The following is a 17,636-nucleotide window of genomic DNA, read 5'->3' as shown; positions in this document are numbered from 1 at the left end:
CTGCCATCACAACTGAAATGCCACAGTGCTTATTTGATTGTAATTATGCACATTTTGGTCTTAATTCACTCCAAATTGCACTTGAACTACGTTGCGGTTCCTGGTTCCTAATGCTCACTCCACGAACAGTTACGGGCAGTACACAAATACACGGTTTATGAGGTGCAAAGCTTCATTCCCTTAATTGTTTACTTTACTCATTATTTAGTTTAACTTTATTTTGTTACTTCAAAAAGTTTAATTCATGTCTTATCCCTTTTTTGCAACCAAATTAACCCTGAAAATTTTCAGTTATTTCTGAAGTACATATGAGGAGACGACTGCAAAATGACTCATCGTTGCCAATCTGGTGGAGCTTAACAGATACGCTGATGCATTTACAAACTGTTTCCATAAATTCTAATTGTCATAGTAATGCAATAATGATAAAATTGCTGTAATATGTATATATACTACAAATAGATTCACTGATTTCACTTATCTCCCGGTTTTGTGTAAGACTTATACCCAGTTTGGAGGGTAAACACACCAATTGAAGAGCGCGGTAACGCTGTAGGTACCGTTCACAAGCAAAACTATTGATATTTGAGTCAGGAATTTAGTTACTTTTTCAACAACGAATATTTTCAAGTCAGTAATCATGAATATGTAAAAATGTTTATGCAATTCATGACTATACAGTTATTACCTCAGGATACGAAATTAATCAGTTTCAAGGCGGCCTTTGTAACCTTATTTTTTTTGTATCTTGAACCACATTTTACATGTAAATTGCCTAATTTGTTCCAAGCCCTACAAAAACATCCCAGTAAATTATTTCCTGGCTTACAACACATGTTCTAGGGTTACGACGCCAATCCGACGGAAGAAATGACTCAAAAAGGCAAAATACTGTACATACTTGAGGTAATATTCAACTGCATGTAATGTTCAGTCCCATTTTTACTGCATATATTAGGACTTTAGCATATGTCCCTTAGCAATATGCCTAGTCTATGATTCTGACATCTAAACCTAAGAAGCTAAAAGCTTAGAATATGCCAATAAAATTTATAAATAATCAGTATGTACTAATTTCAAATAATTATTAATCATTAACCATAATACACAAACAAACAAGCAAAAAAAAAGCTTCCAACCTTTTGTTTACTTCAACACTACGAGTAGCGAACGAACACCAAGCAATCACTTTTACCTAGCACACAGTACAGTAATCATAAATTTTCATTCTCTCTTCAACTACTGAAACTACCAAACAGTATAATAACCATTCATTTCTGTTTATTCTATCTTTACCAAATGGAGATACCAAGTTACCGACAGTTATAATGAAACATATGTATTGCATAAATAAGCTTTTCAATTTACAGCATCCTTTTACCAATAGACTATGTAGAGCACGATTGGGTAGATGCTGACCAATAGGAGAGCAGGATCTTACGGTGGTGACTAGCATCAGGAACCAATGAGAGAGCGGGAGGATGGTGGCGAGTCTACTCAGTTGGCGGAGCGTGCGTTTTAAAATTGTTCTCGGTGGTCTGGGCGAATCTCGGGACTTTACAGTAACTCTTTCGTAACACGAGTTATTTTCGTGTGTGCAGAGGCATAAAAATCTTTGTAGTATTTGTAACTTGAATTTTTCGTAAAGTTGGATTTTCGTATGTCAAGGTTCCACTGAACTGCCGTTAACTGTTTAAATAATTGTCTAGTGCACGCTTCTTCTACCAAAAATCGTAGTTTCCTCAAAGTAGTGGTTGGAAGTCATCGTTTAAGATTGTGATGAAAGTGCCCCAGCGTCTATGGGTACAAGTGGTGTGCGGATTTATCTTCAAAATATTCATAGTTGTAAGTAAAAATATCAAAAGCCTCGAGGTAGTGTGCATTGCTTAGGGCCAGACTTATCATTACCCTCTGTTTAATCTTAAAATATGGCCTTAATTTCTACTTTGGAGAAAATACCTACTTCGAAAGGAGAGTAGAGGTCTCGAGCTCCTGCTGTCACCACCAACAACTCGTGACTGATGACCATCTCCGGTGTCAGGAAGTGTTAAAGTACTTATTCGGGGGTGGCTTCAAACGTGGTAGAAAGTGGCTCGGCTACTCCAGTTGGTGGTTTCCCCTAGGAAATGATCAACATATGCAAGTACAGGCAGTCCCCTGGTTACGACGGGGGTTCCGTTCTTGAGACGCGTTGTAACCTGAAAATCGTCGTAAGTCGGACCATCATAAAAAATCCTAATAAAACCTTACTTTTAATGCTTTGGGTGCATTCAAAACTGTATAAACTGCATTCTTATTGCATTTTTCATAAAAAAAAAAAAAAATATGATTATTTTGGATTTTTGGTGTCATGTTTCTTTTGCCAGATGAGCGTTGTAGGCGTCGTAACCCTGGAAATAATTTCTGATGAATATAATTGAAAAGCGCCTAAACCTCGGAACGTCGTAAGCCGAACCCGTCGTAGCCTGGGGACTGCCCTGGGAGTCCCCAGGTTACGACGAGTTCGCCTTACAACCTTCTGAGGTTAAGGCGCTTTTCAATTATTCATCAGAAATTATTTCCAGGGTTACGACGCCTACAATGCTCATCTGGCAGAAAAAATATGACACCAAAAATGCACAATAATCAATATTTTAAGTTTTTTTTTTGTGAAAAATGCAATAAGAATACAGTTCAGAGTTTTTAGTGCACCCAAAGCATTAAAAGTAAGGTTTTCTTAGTATTTTCTATGATGTTCCGGCTTGTGACGATTTTTGGATTATGGCGCGACTTCAAGAATGGAACCCCGCGTGACCCGGGGACTGCCTATATACAGTAGTTGAGTGGGCTCGGCATAACCAAGGGTTATTAAAACCTAAATCCACATGCATAATTTGAGTTGGATATATTTTGGCACTACCTGGTCATGACTTTTTTTTAATAAAAAAAATGCTTGATATGAAAACTATATTGAAATTACTGCAGATTTACTCTTCTTAGATATTTAATTTTTAATTGTTATATTTGTTTGGTTGGTACCAAAAATGGTGTTCATTGATTGGACCAGTTATGAAAGTAAAATTTCACCTTAAATTTTTTTTTGTGGGAAGGATAGTTTGATCTCTGTAGTCGGCATTTGTTGACCACTTCATGCATGGTCAGCTTGGCTGCATGGCAGGTCTTTAAATTAGGTGATGAAGGGATTAATCAATATAATAAGCTAGCTGTTATACCAATAGTATTTCTGCTTGATTAGCAAATTTACAAATAATTTATGTAGGCGATACATGCAGAATATATACAGTATAGGCTTTGTTTATTGTACAATTGAGTATGGAGGATTTGCTAAATTCTAAGGAAGAGCTCCGCACGTTTATAAGAATTCTGATGAAAAATGTGTTTGATGCAGTACAGGTGAGAACACTTTGAAAGTTGTTGTACTGATATATGATGGTTTTTTGTTTTTACGTTGTCCCCAAAGGGTTGACTGGGTTTCATTCTAGTTAGTGACTGGGTTTCATTCTAGTTAGTGCCTAGCCACGTTGTTCAAGAATTTAATGGCCATACTCCAGCTACACCGAAAGTAATTCCTGTTGCAAGGTACCTCAGGTTTGAATAGTTAGGAAAACTACAATTTACTTTGAAAAATTGTGATATCTCCATTCTGCAAAAAAAAAAAAAAAATACGCCTAGATTGTCATTCAATGCAGTTGTTGTTAAATTCCTTTTGCTATAGGACATTCATAATCCCTGAAATGGTTTGCAGTGCGGCTGTTTTCACTTAGATTCTGTGGAGGATACTAGAATGTTTTAAAGTTGTACTTTCCAATTGGCTTATGATCCTTTATGTTTATAATTAGTAACTTTTTGAAAGTACATGCAGTTCATTGCAATTTTAATCTAAAATTTTATCTAATTCATAACTTGAATGTATTTTTTAATTGGAATACAGTGAAGGACTGTTTACTGTGTCACCCTTCACTCCTGTTTGGTTGATAATTTACCAAGGTAAATAGGTATAATCATAAGTGTTATCCCTAAGCATTACTGGAATCTTATAAGTTTCCTAACTGTGAATCAGTTTTTTTCAGAACACCATTTCTGGTTCCTTTGCAGGTGGCACAATTCTGCGGCTCTTCGACAAGGTAACTGGAGCTGTGCTTAGCGTGTTAACAAAAGCTATCACAGTCCTAGTTACCTAGTGGAGGAGTCTACAGTCATCATAGCCAATGACAGTACTTCAAATAATTGCATTTCATTTGTTTTTCTGTTTAGTAATTCTTAATAACAAGTGCTCGAGTAAAGTGATGGGGATAGGCAATGAAATTAGACTTGTTTGTGCAAAGTATATTTTGATAGAAAGTTACTAAATAGTTGCATACTGTTATGGTAAAGTTTGCATCACAAGGCTTGAAATTAAATTTGGAAGTCAACTCCATTACACCACACAATCTTTCTACCTGTTTTCTTGTCTGTGGTTCAGACTTGACTATTGGCAGTATTGCAATTCAAGGCACTGTGGTTGGGTAGCACGCTGGCTGCTGTGGTGGGTATGTGGAGTCGGTCATAGCACCACAGGATTCAGCATAATACTCAATAATAAGCAACGGAGCCTTTGTTTGAGTATGGTTTACTATAGTTGCAGAAGCATAGACGATTTGGGTTTTTAGGGGTTAGACGATTTGCATTTTAGGTTTTACATTAGTTAAAGTAGATGATTTGTATTTCAGGGCAACATCTTTTAAGCATCATTTGTAGGGTATGTTTGTAAGTTAGCTTTAAAAGGAGGAACTGTTATGTTACAATGAACTGACGTCTAATTCGAAAAATTGTTCGAAATTCATTGTGGGTTCTATATTGTAATATTGCATCATGAACTTAACCTGTTCCCATGTTTTAAGCATCTTTTGTAGGGAATATGGATCAATGGGCTGGTATCAAAAGATATTCAAGGATTTGTTGGTTCAAAATTTTGGTGTCATTGCATTGTGAATTCAACCTGTTAAATGGCAAGACTTCCCTTTGTGATGAATCATTCAAATGATGCAGCTTGAATCTTAAAATTCTTGTTGATTAGGTAACAGTTCTACCTTCAGTACAGCTGTTGTCTCATTCTTAATTATTGTTTCGGTAGTACTGTAATTATCGTCATGGTTCTTATCGCTTTGCTTTTAACTTTATTTGACCACTGTTATTCATGCTTGTTTAGGTATTTAATGTATGGCCCATGTGGGTTTTAACTTTGGTTTTAGCGGTTTATTGCATAAACAGTACATTGCTGAACTTCAAATCTCAAATTTCATGACTCATTACAATAACAGATTTTTATTGCATTTGAGAGAAGGATCTAATTGAAGTAACTACCACCATGAGTTAAGTCTTGTCAGATAGGATCCCATTTTAATTAGATAGAATGCTCTCTTGATGGGTAACTGATACATATTAGTTGGAAGTTGTATTAGATTTAGGTTCTCCAAATGAAGGTTGGTGGGTTAGACTATGGTACTTCCTATACAAGGGGTAGCTTAGTTTGGCGGTGACAGTTTTAGGGAACATTGAAATGTTCACATTAGAATTTCCCACCTTTGGTATCTTGTGAGTAATTGGATTATGTTCTATTCATTAACATTTAACAGAAGAATTTAATTAGTGTAGTTGGTCTGTGGTTGAAATATAAATACTTGTGCAGTATCTTTAAGAAAAAACCTTTGTCTTGGTGGGAAATAAAAGTCAACATAAAAACAGGCTGTACAAATAGGACCTTAGTGAAGGTCTGAAAGCTTATGTTTTTATGTTACTAGAACATTGGCTTATAGTTTTTACAGTGACTTCTAAACCATCCAAGACAAACATGAATGCTTTTCTTACTATACTACTACAATATCACTGAGGGTGTTGCTCATGAGACAATTTCTAGAAAGTAAAATACCATTTCTTATATGACAATAGTTTGTTCAGATCAAGAATTGGTTGTGCGTTGTTTTACAAATCAGATTGTTCTTTAGATGCTGTATTTCTACTCCATTTTGCATATTCATTGAGTTCCCTTTTCAATCCGATATATATTTGTCAGGTATCAGCTTGGAAAGAATATTTCAATAGTTCTTAAGTACACAGTAGTTCAGTGGAAGTCGGTAAGGCTAGGTTGTAACCTGATGTTTTGAAACATTTTTTGTTTTATAGTGTATTCTCAACAGCGAGGTGGATGGGGTGCCGAGTACAGCCTTGAGAGAAATAACCCTGCTGAAGGAACTCGACCATGAGAACATTGTGCGGCTTGTTGATGTGGTACATGGGGACCGCAAACTGTACATGGTTTTCGAGTACCTGAATCAGGTGTGTGTACCCTTGTTCTATGTAGGTGCTCATGGAGAATGAATGCTGTACTATTAATATACCATTAGTGCTATTACGTAAGTTAATTTGCACCACATCTGACATTTGTATGTATTTTTCTAAGACCATGTCCTAATGACTTTTGTGAAATTGCATTATTTTTCTACTTGGGCTTTCACGGTGTCTCTTGATATGTTACCTTAACCATAGTAGGCTGTTCTGTTAATGCAAAGTTTGGTAGACAGAATGCCTCTCAAAGTGGGTATGGTCCCCCCATCCCCACCCCCATTTGTGTTCTCTGGATTCATGGACTCTCATTCGCATTTTTCTCTGAACATTTCCCTGCATTACTCACGGAAAATTCGCCTGTTAGCTGTATTTTTCTATGAGAAATATCCACAAATTCCTGGGTTTGTTTTTTATCAAATTCATGATACAGTGCATTTTTTGTGATAAAACTATTTCAAAAACCAGGTATAAACATTTATAGTGGGGTTTTCTTGAGTTTTAACTAACAAAATAGGTTTCCAGCATTCTTATAGGGGTTCTAACTATTCCCCGGGGGGTGTCTGGTACACATCCCCCATGAAATACAAGGGGGACCCATGTATTTAACATTTAAGATATATAATATCCCAAGTAAATTAACTAAAAAAAAAAAATAATAATAACTTGTGCCTCAGACGTATATTCTTCGTGAGATCCAACTCCTGTTCAGTGTGTAAAGTGTCAACTGGCTGAATGTGCCCCCAGTGCCTGGCTTTATAGCCTAAATTGATCTTTAAGATCTGTATTTTTTTTTAACTTGTTGATTCCACATAAATACCTCTTCTGCTGGTGTCTCCCCTCCCCCCTCCTTCCAAGTGTTAAAAAAATGCTCTGCTCCATTTGCTTTTGTAATATAGTTTTAAATTATAAAATCTCATACTTTCATATAATCCTGAGCATTGACACCATCTGCTGCATTTGTGGAGTACAAAGTTCATACCTGCTCCTTTCCCACAGCTATCACAGAGCCCCTTTTGTACTTTTACCTTTACTTATCTTCCAGTCACCATGGGCTTTTGTTTTGCTTGGGTATTGGGTATAGTGATCTTCAGTCCCTTCTTTTCCTGTATAGTACCTGTTGAATGATTCCACCATCTGTTCATCAGACTTATTTTAGTTTGCTCATATAGTAGTCTTATTCCAATTGTATTTACCAATAGCAATGTAAGCCCCTCTCATTGGCAATGTTTCTCTAGTGATCTCTCTTGATCTATTTCAGTCCTTGGTTAGGTTTGGCAAAATACCAACACTGCCATACACACTCAAACTGTGACATCCTCAAATGCATTCTTAAGCCTGTCCGTATGGGGCCTTAAATTTCTCCAGAAAGTATCCTATCTGACTTTAAAGTTAGTCACCACTTCTGGTAAACTTGACTGATGTGCCTGGTTTTCTTCCTCTGGTCTGGTCTCTCTGATTTTGCCAGCGGACAAAAAGCATGCATTTATCTTGGGATAATTTGCTCACTTTATCCTATTTTTAGCTATTTCCCCTTTCACCAGTTTGGCCTCCTTTCATTTCATGTTGCCGAGTAATTTGTAAATACATTTTCTTGTTTGTTGTGACCTACATTCAATGATGAGTTTGAAGAAAACTGAATGATTTAGAATACAAAAGAGGTTTGCAGCATGAAGCATGTACGGACAGAGTAATGTTCGTAAATTATGTGGAACTGCATTAGGAGAGTCTTAAGCTAGGATGTTAGTGATTATCATAAATATGATAGGTAAAAGGCCCAAGAAAATTTCAGATTGTATAAAAAATACCATTTGTACATCCTTAGGGCATTAAGCTTTAAAAGAAATGTGTTACTTTTAGCATCTGCAGATTATTAAAAAAATTTTGCAGTGCATTAGCATGAAATCTGGTGCACTGTCAACATCAGCAAATTGTGCTATGATACTCGATAGCCCATAATTTTTTGTTACCCAAAGTAATTCCCAGTAACATTACATTAGACATTTTATAAGTAAATGCCAGTCAAGTATAAGGGAAACTTCTCTCAACTAGGACCTTAAGAAGCTGTTCGACCAATGCCCAGGGGGACTGCCACAAGATTTGGTATGCAGTTACATGCAACAGCTACTGAGAGGAATTGCATTTTGCCATGCGCACCGCATTCTCCATCGGGATCTCAAACCTCAGAACCTCCTCATTGATGCTAAAGGTAGAAGCTTTTTGTAAAATATGATATATATCTTGAGTGGCACATTTTTCTTATGCATACTTTTGCATTATCAAAAAGTTTATAAAGACAAATCATGAATGGGAAAAGTACTAAAGCAGTTTTCTTTTGTTATGCAGCCTTGGATTCCAGGTAAATTCTGTGCTTCTGATTTTTTTGGGTTTGGGTTTTATGGTTTATTTTAATCCTCAGTATATTGTATGTTTGCAATATTTTCTGATGCTGTCATTGTAGATACATATGTCATTATTACTTAATTGCATTCTTGATCTGAGGGACTTGTAAAAGAGATTTTTTAGTTTTCTCTGTAATTTGTTTGCAAAAAGTAGACATTTTGATAAGTGGTGGATTTAAGGGGATGGGGTGTGAGCAGGCCATGGCGTAGTGTCCCATAAGTCAGCAAAAAAATTAATAATTAAAAATATTCTATAAAGAATGTAATGATAGTGAAAATTATGATAATCTAGAGGTGCTTGATTAGAAATTAAATCTCAGAAACCTTAACATCCACCCCTCACCAGTTACAGGGGGCCCTCTTTGCTTCCCTCTAAATAAGAGGGATCCCTAAGGTCACCGACCTAGGGCCCCACACACCTTAAATCCGCCCCTGACAAGGACATAATGTTGGGCCTAAGTGCACTTCAGTTTGCACGAGTTATTCAAATTACAGAACTGGTTTTGCTAACTTGGAGGGTCATCATTTGGTTATTGGTAGTTAGAATGTCAGTAAATGACAGATTTATTTGGAAACTACAGAATCTTTATTAAGCTTTGTTAGGTCACTATATATTCAGATTATTTTGTATTTGTAGGTTACATAAAGCTTGCTGATTTTGGACTTGCAAGGGCATTCTGCCTTCCTTTAAGGGCATATACTCATGAAGTGGTGACACTTTGGTACCGTGCGCCAGAAATTCTTCTTGGGGCAAAGAACTATTGCACAGCTGTGGATATGTGGAGTTTAGGAGCTATATTTGCTGAAATGGTAAGTTGCGTTGCCACATTATCTGTGGTGTAAAATATTTCGCTAGAAAATAAATTTACAAAGCTGTTAACACTAAATGAATATACTTTAGAATTACAAAAGGACTGACTAGAAAAGCTACAATCACTTAATATACATGATTTATGCTCTCATGAACAGTCGCGGCCATGTTGATGTAAAAATTTGCTGTCAGATAGGACCTTTCACTTAATATCTTTACCACTCACAGCTCACAAAGAAGGCCTTATTCCCTGGCGATTCGGAAATCGATCAGCTCTTCCGCATCTTCAGGACGCTTGGTACCCCAGGTGAAGAAGACTGGCCTGGTGTGTCCCAGCTTCCAGACTACAAGAGATCATTTCCACGTTGGGAAGTAAATGCTGCAAGTAACTTGGCTCAGCTGGTGCCACAATTAGACACTAATGGGAGATGCTTGTTGCTGGTATGTTGATGTTCAGGTTTTATGCTTCCTAAAATATGTGAAGTTATTAAGTCTTTCGCTTACCTGTGACGTGTATTAACATCATCCAAATTTAAATGCTTCGCTTACCGATGACTGATATGAACATCCACATTTTAGTTTTGTCATTTCTACTCATTATTTCACTTAACATATGTTATTTTTGGGGGAATTTTTTTATGCCATTGTATGGAATAAGTACTTGCTGCAAAATGAATAAAAAAATTAGTGGTCTATATTGAAAACCACTTTAGTCACTGCCTCTTCCCACAGAGGTAATTGTCTTAAGTGAAATGGTTAATATAATGCGCTGAAGTAAGAGATGAGTAAATGGGGACTTCAACCCTGGTTCTACCCTTAAAAGAGGGGGGGTGGGGGTCCATTAATGTCAGGAAATGACAAGAGACATGTGGCATGTTGGTGCAGTAACTGGTTAGGCATTTCAACAAGTTTGATTGGCTGTTATTCCTATTTGTTGTAATGAGCAAATTCACAAGATGTCATTGATGATACTGATTTGAAGTTGTAACTAGTTATATTGGTATGCAAGATAACCTCCAGAATTTCCACTTAAAATGGATGTTGCCGTTGTAAATTGTGACCCCAAGTCTGCCACATGACCTGAGAGATCTTAACTGCCACATTAATGGAATAATTAGCAAATGCTCTTAGAGTAATATGATCCTGAGAGATTATTTTGATAAGGCCATGAAGATAGCTAGATGGGAGATTGCCTAGGTTGTAAAACTCAGGCAAGAAATGCAGATACTTGTTAAAACACAGATCTGGATGTCATGACCTCGACCTAGTCATGTTGAATTTGGTAGATGGGGAGATTAATTTTAATCAATCATGAATTTGGATTAATCAGTGTCATAAATTAGCTTTGTTCCAAAAGAAAAATTTCTGTGGATGAAGAGAGATTTTACCCTGAAATGTTTAAAGAAAAATCTTGTCTGGATCATAACTTGAAATGCCAGATTGTAGCATTAAAAATTCTCACATTAGATCAGGACCTGGCCATTATAGGGGGACAGCATAACTCCTGGAATTAGGTTAAGTAGGATTTTGTATTTTTTTAGTTACATAGTGTAAACAGCTGTAACATTTGTGTTTTGTAATTTACAGAGAATGTTGACTTACAACCCAAGGATGCGTATTACAGCCAGGCAAGCTCTACAACACGAGTATTTTGAAGATTGCAAGATGGTTCCTCCACCCCAAAATTTTGTTAGAAGCTAGAGAATTTTGTTTCATACAGGAGTAATGTAGTATTAGGGATTGATTAATTGGCTTTTAGTGTTTTAGAATTTTTCTTTTTATTGCTGATTGAAAAGTAGAATAAGTGTTTATGATTCAAGGATTTTTTTTATATGGAGACTGAATGCAAAATGTATAGCAGTTTTGTTACTTATTAATACTGTCATTGCTCCATTTTTAGTATTGAGAGGGAAGAGTTTTTAGTTTAGGACCATTCTTTTTATTTTTCAACATTGAGAATGTTGAAGTACAAGTGAAGTTTTGAGCAAGTAATTCTGTTATGAATTATTTCTCGTCCTTTGTTTTAATTTTGCAGTTTGATTTAATAATCCAGTAAGTGGTGAAGTTTTATTTTGAAGGTCTACAAGGTCTTTTGATGACTTAGCAATTAAGTGTCAAGTCTGGCTGTGAGAATTCATTAATTTTAAGGAAGAATAATGCATTATATTTACTTTTGTGACATACTGATAGTTTTTAATTCCAACTTCTATAGCATGGGACATTTTTACAAGGAAAAATTTATAATCTATCAAAATTTATTTGGGTATGCCTAGTTTTTTTACTCAGTTTTTTGAAGTTTATACTTTTGTATAAAGAAAACCAATAAAAGTTATAAATTTTTATTTCCATGTAATTATTCTTACACTTGAAATTGCATAGTAGTCGTCTAGTTAAGCCATTCATAAAATCTGTTACAAAGTTGTTACTATGAAAACTGGCTGTAGCAGTATTTGGAGAGTACTGTTTTTAGTTGTGACCAGCCACAAACTGCTGCTACTACATTGAGCCTTACAAACAATATTTCACAGGCACCAGAGAAGTTAAGACTATTCCCAAATTTTTTATAATTTGGAATTAAATTCCAATACTGATTATCTGATAAGTGTAATCAAATATGTTATTTTAACCTTAAATTTTGAGGAAATTTAGTAAACTAGAAAAGTTTCCTTAACAGATAACATTGTACAATAAACCATGGAAATCAATTGAAGTGGAAATGGGTACACAACCTCTCTGCTAAATGTGACAGTTTGACATTGTACAATTTCTCTTATCTGAAGGCCCTTTACAAATAAGTTTGTGAAATATACAACAGTAGTCCTCCCAAGGACTACACGGGTAAAATTTAAAATGCATTAAATTGCAAAATTAAAGCTTGGTAAAGCAGATATTTATTTTAATATAAAATATCTAACATTATAATATGTAAGAGTATATTTCCTGCAAACATCAAGTGCTTGCAGCCTTGTAGTTTATCTTGCTCACTTGCTGCAACAAGCACAAGATTAAATTACTTAGGCCGATACAACAATCTAAAGTTTACAGTAATAGCACATTATCAAGGCACCATTAACTAAATGCTACAAAGAAGGCATTGCTAAGGCACACTAGCAATGGGTAAGGTACAGTAAGGCAGTGCATTATTGATAAAACCTTTTAAGCATATGTAAAGTTTAAACATTTTTCTCATTGAGTCAACCTATTGAAGTTCATTTCTCCAAGATAATTCTAACAATTAAATAGAATGAGACTTCTCAATCTTAATGGTTCATTATTACCAGAGTAAGTACTTTTTAGACTAGTTTTAAGTCAACTCTAGATGGCCCAAGATTATTTCAACATACAACCTTTTTTAAAATCAACTCTAGATGGCTCAAGAATATTTCAACATACAACCTTGATAAACTAAACACTTGATACTACAATAATATGATCAATTATCAGGGATAAAACTTGCAACCACAGTACGAATTCATGAAACTTTAGACTACCGTGTTTCCTTGTTATAAGCTCAATAAATGTCATATGATAGTAGTAAACTTAAATTTTAATTTTGCTAATTATACAAACCAAAGCCTTTCATGTTGGAATGTTCTTCAGTGCAACCTGCAAATGGTAGTCATAAATTGCTAACAAGGGTTACCTAACCAGTATGAGAAGGAGCTTTGCTCGATGTGACGTCAGAAGTAGAGAAACGGCGGATGAGGTACGTACCGACTTCCTGCTTCTGACATCACATCGAGCAAAGCTCAGCCGTGTCGACGGTTTTAGGCTCAGTGGTCTCATAAACTAATCATTTATGATGAAAGATCGGTCTGTCTTTCTTCGGCATCAGAGATACTATGAGGTTGATCGGGTAGGATTTAAAAGAAAACAGTCTGGTTTGTATATCGGAAAAGCACATGTTACTTTTTAGATTTTTATACTTACTCCTACCAGTAAACCATTGTCTTTAGGACCACAGTAGCAGCCCACCATGATATGACCTAGTTCCATTTGTAGACATTGTAAAGTAACAAAGACAGTGAATGTACCAGAATCTATAAATTTAGTGATAGTACAAACCACATTGTTAACATTCTCAAATCTCTTCGTCTCTTCGTATTTGCCTGAAAGCTTCATATATTAATGTCTTTCTAATACTTAGACATTTTATGACATTTGAAATGTCAAGATTCTGACAAAATTTCTTTAAAGGATTTGTCTCTATACACATTCGTTGTGGGCTGAAAACTGAGCAGTAAGATAAATATGCTAAACCCTAAGTAGCTCTGAGCCTGTGTCATATGGTCTATTTATTAAATGCACATGCGTCAAACAAGTGTGACCAATTATGAAGACAAGGTAATGTTACTTCAATGTTAATTTTTTTTTCCTGGAATGAATACATGTATCTGATCTGGTCAGAGTAGTAGCAGCTCTGCCTACTGACCAGCATCCTCATTTCCTTTAATGCCTACATGAGCTGTGATCTGACATACTAATAAATTATTTTGAAAAAATTACAATTTGTGCCAGCCTTTAAAAATGTATATGAATATTTAATCTGTTGTGCACAGGAATATTTTTTAATAAATCAACTTCAAAAGCTTTGAGTCTGATATAAGAATCTGAGGTGTTATACAATTTTTAATCTCAAACTTTATACAACTAAAGTAACCTTACATTAACTTTTTCCACTGCAGAACTGTGCAATACTTGGGAATAAGGTAATAATAATACTGATAATAAGTAGAAGTGTTGAAATTTGTTAAATCTCCGCTTGTATAAGCATTAAAATTAGGATGCTGACTACAAAACAAAATCCCTGTTCAAGAGTAGTACAAGTAAATGAAACATAAAATTTTATAATTTTTGAACCTTTTTGTGTAATTTTCCATGTCTTCAAATTTGTCATATTCCTCTGAATTCTGACTATGACAAGGAGTATTGGATATCTTAAGATATTAATGTAAGGTAGACAAAGAAAAATGGGGAGAATTCACCACAAGTATAACCCTTTGAAAATCAAAATGCTGATAACAAAATAGAAAACTAGGGATGAAGGAAATTATCACCTATTCTTAATGTGGACACCTGCAGCAAATGGTAGAATACCAAGCTTTCTTGAGCTTGACAAATGCACCATACACTATTTAAATATTCTGAGTTTACAAAATAACCTAGCACCACATCCAAGGCCCTGAAAACTGAAAGCGATCAAAGTTGGGATTATGACCCCAACTGACTGTTTTAGTCTTCTGCAATTCGAGGTTTCAGAAAGAACTAATCTAAACACTTGTATTCTACCATGGGCCACAGAAATCCCACTCAATGAGGCTTCGTCCTACAAGACAATACAGGTATTATGAAGTGACAGACTCACGGTCATTTTGTTCAAGTTATAAAATCTGCATAATAAACTAAAAATAATGTATTACTACCAAAATCCTGTGACCATCCATCATGCTATGTTTGTAGAGGGAATGCCATTGGCTTACTTTAGTGTGAAAATGCCTTCTCAACTAAGTGAAATAATACCAAAATCACAAAGTTACAACCTAACCCAAGTCCAGAACATGCAACATTCTGCTCAAATTTATTTACAAATTTTTTAATACAGTATGATAACTTAACAACTATAAATGCATTAAAGCTGAGAAAAATGAGTGAGTTAACCAAAAAGACCTAGATCTGGGGGACACTTTTACATAGTCAATATTATAGTAGGATTCTATTAATGCAAAATAAATTGCAGAAGTAGTATTTGCTTAGGACCGAAGTATCTCGAAATGGTCGGAGAATGAGCACCATATTCTTAGGAAGTTTGAATTCCCATGAGAATAGGGTTCATCTTCTGAATAATAATAATACTAATTTAAATGTACGACATGAACATTAACACTTGATGAATTACAAAAACAAGGCCCATATATTAATTATGAAATGTGTGGCAGAAGGGAACTGTGTCGTTGCTGAAAATGAAAAAGGCAATAAGATATATAATGATGGTGGTGATCCTGACATCATTTTAGTCAACAATATACTAATCTTAATTACATGTATCAAGCAGTATGAATGAACACATAGCAAAATGGCAATAGACTGGAACAATTTATCTAAAATGCTAAACTACAGCAGTCTTGGCATGTTTTGGCTGTATTTTTGGTGAAATTGTTAAAAATATTGGAAGTCCTTTCTGTTATGGCTGGAAGTCACACCTAAAATTCACTATTTGTGCAAACAATGCCTTTTTGATAATATAACAAACTCCTTAACATCTTTTTGATGATATAACAAACTCCTTAAATATTACACCTCAGGAACATAACACAATCCACCAAAAATACCTAATCTGTGATAGTTTGTGGAAGGTAGAGCAACTTTGACATATTTTATCATCTGCATTGTGCGAATGCTTGTAAATCAGATTAAAACACCTTATTATACAAATCTGTACGAGTATTGAGAGATTAATTGGAAAAGGCAGTGCTCTCTATACCATTATTTTTGTATTACGCCAAATCTGAACATAAAAATTTGAGGTATAAAAGATCAATAAAGATTTAGGAAATAGAGCATTTAAATGTCCTGGAAGACATCAAGAAAAATGGAAATGTTAACCTCACAACTGTTGGAGGCTCCAAATGCTAAATATGTGCTTATATTTTCCAAACTATAAATATTGTGAGTAAATAATTTTGAATACGTATTCATTATTCTAAATAACTTTCATTTCAATTCTTATAATAAATAGGATGCGAGTGGCTGCCATGTAAAACTGAATGAGTACCATAGGCAAAGTGCTGTTAAAGCTAAAACCAATATGCTTCATACATTCCTGAAAAGGACGTTGTACTAAAAACCTTTGAATTTTTTTTTTTTTTTTTTTTTTTTTTTTTTTTTGGCAGAGGGGTGAAATGTCAAGAGTAAATCCTAGGGGGAAAAATTCTTTAGAAGGAGAATGAAAAGGACCTTTTACGAAACAAAACTTAGTTAATAACATGTCTTGATTTCTGGTCCAGTAAATATCCCTAAATTATTGACCCTGAATTACAGTGAAGCTGCAAGAAATGGAAGAGAATTTCCAGAATTGTCAAAACGCCCAACTAGCATTCAGGTATTCTGTCAAAACGATAATGGGGTGTTCAGAAAATTACCCATATGCTATATGCAGTTTTCATTAACTAGTGAAAATACATCTGACAACTTCCCCTTGGTCCAACTGTCTGCCTAGTAAGTATGCAGCCACAAACAGGAAGCAAACGCACAAAACAACAAGTAAATGGTCGGCCTCTGTCAGGTTCCTAAACTTTGGAAAAGCAAAATAGCTGGAATGCTATGTAACGGGAATGTTTAACATGTTAACATCTGATGAGGTATTTTTCTTCTACCTAAATGCAAAAAAACCCAGCAGATAAACATTAAAGAATATAAATGTTAGTATTTTAAGAAGATTAGAGTAACAAATTCAGTTTTGACCAGCAAATATTGACTAGCTACCTATGAATACAACAGGCAACATTTTATGTTTTAGAAGCAAAAAGTACACATCAGTTAAGGAAAGCATCTGAACTGGGATCATGAGAAGTCAATTCTTCATCATGATATGAAAATAATCTTTCGGACCTAAACTACGTAACTGCGTATATGATCAACATAATATACATCAATCAGAAAATTTTCCCCACTAATGCACGGTAAAAGTGGATTGCTGCTTTGAAGAATATAAAAAAATATTGTAAAATACATTAAATATTTCATGTTATAAGAATCTACGATTCTTTATAAAAATCTCATGCTTTTTATAAATTAACAACCATTTATTAAAGATATCTGGAAAAAGTAAAGCTGCTTGCCTCATAAAGAACTTGGCTTTTCAACAATATAAAAATAATCTTAAAACATTAATAGATTTACAAAAAAAACACAACCAATATTTCAATTTCTAAGAATCTCTGATTCTTTATATTAACAACCATCTACTAAAGAAATCTGGAAAAAGTACTAAAGCTGCCTGCCTCATAATGCATTATGGAAACAAAAAGACTTTAGTCAGTCTTTTTGGATGCCAACAGTGAGGTTTCTAATTCATGAAAACGATCCACCATGGCTGTGTACAC

At 34.9% G+C, this 17,636-nt stretch overlaps 2 protein-coding genes across 2 annotated transcripts in view; one reads left to right on the top strand and one right to left on the bottom strand.

Annotated features, from left to right (window-relative positions):
* LOC135194850 (uncharacterized) overlaps nucleotides 1–11,876 on the top strand; it is a 23,397-nt gene extending 11,521 nt beyond the window's left edge. The window contains exons 2-6 of the mRNA XM_064221034.1: nucleotides 6,177–6,315; nucleotides 8,374–8,530; nucleotides 9,361–9,533; nucleotides 9,763–9,975; nucleotides 11,122–11,876. Coding sequence (XP_064077104.1) covers nucleotides 6,177–6,315; nucleotides 8,374–8,530; nucleotides 9,361–9,533; nucleotides 9,763–9,975; nucleotides 11,122–11,235 — 796 coding nt within the window. The 3' untranslated portion in view covers nucleotides 11,236–11,876. The remainder of the gene's footprint in view (nucleotides 1–6,176; nucleotides 6,316–8,373; nucleotides 8,531–9,360; nucleotides 9,534–9,762; nucleotides 9,976–11,121) is intronic.
* The window catches only part of LOC135194849 (xylulose kinase-like), a 29,863-nt gene continuing 24,086 nt past the window's right edge, over nucleotides 11,860–17,636 (bottom strand). The window contains exon 13 of the mRNA XM_064221033.1: nucleotides 11,860–17,636. Coding sequence (XP_064077103.1) covers nucleotides 17,565–17,636 — 72 coding nt within the window. The 3' untranslated portion in view covers nucleotides 11,860–17,564.

This window comes from Macrobrachium nipponense, chromosome 15 (assembly GCF_015104395.2).
Source record: "Macrobrachium nipponense isolate FS-2020 chromosome 15, ASM1510439v2, whole genome shotgun sequence".
NCBI classification, from domain to species: domain Eukaryota; kingdom Metazoa; phylum Arthropoda; class Malacostraca; order Decapoda; family Palaemonidae; genus Macrobrachium; species Macrobrachium nipponense.
Note: the sequence above shows the minus strand (reverse complement) of the source record. Positions and strands in the feature narration are given on the sequence as shown.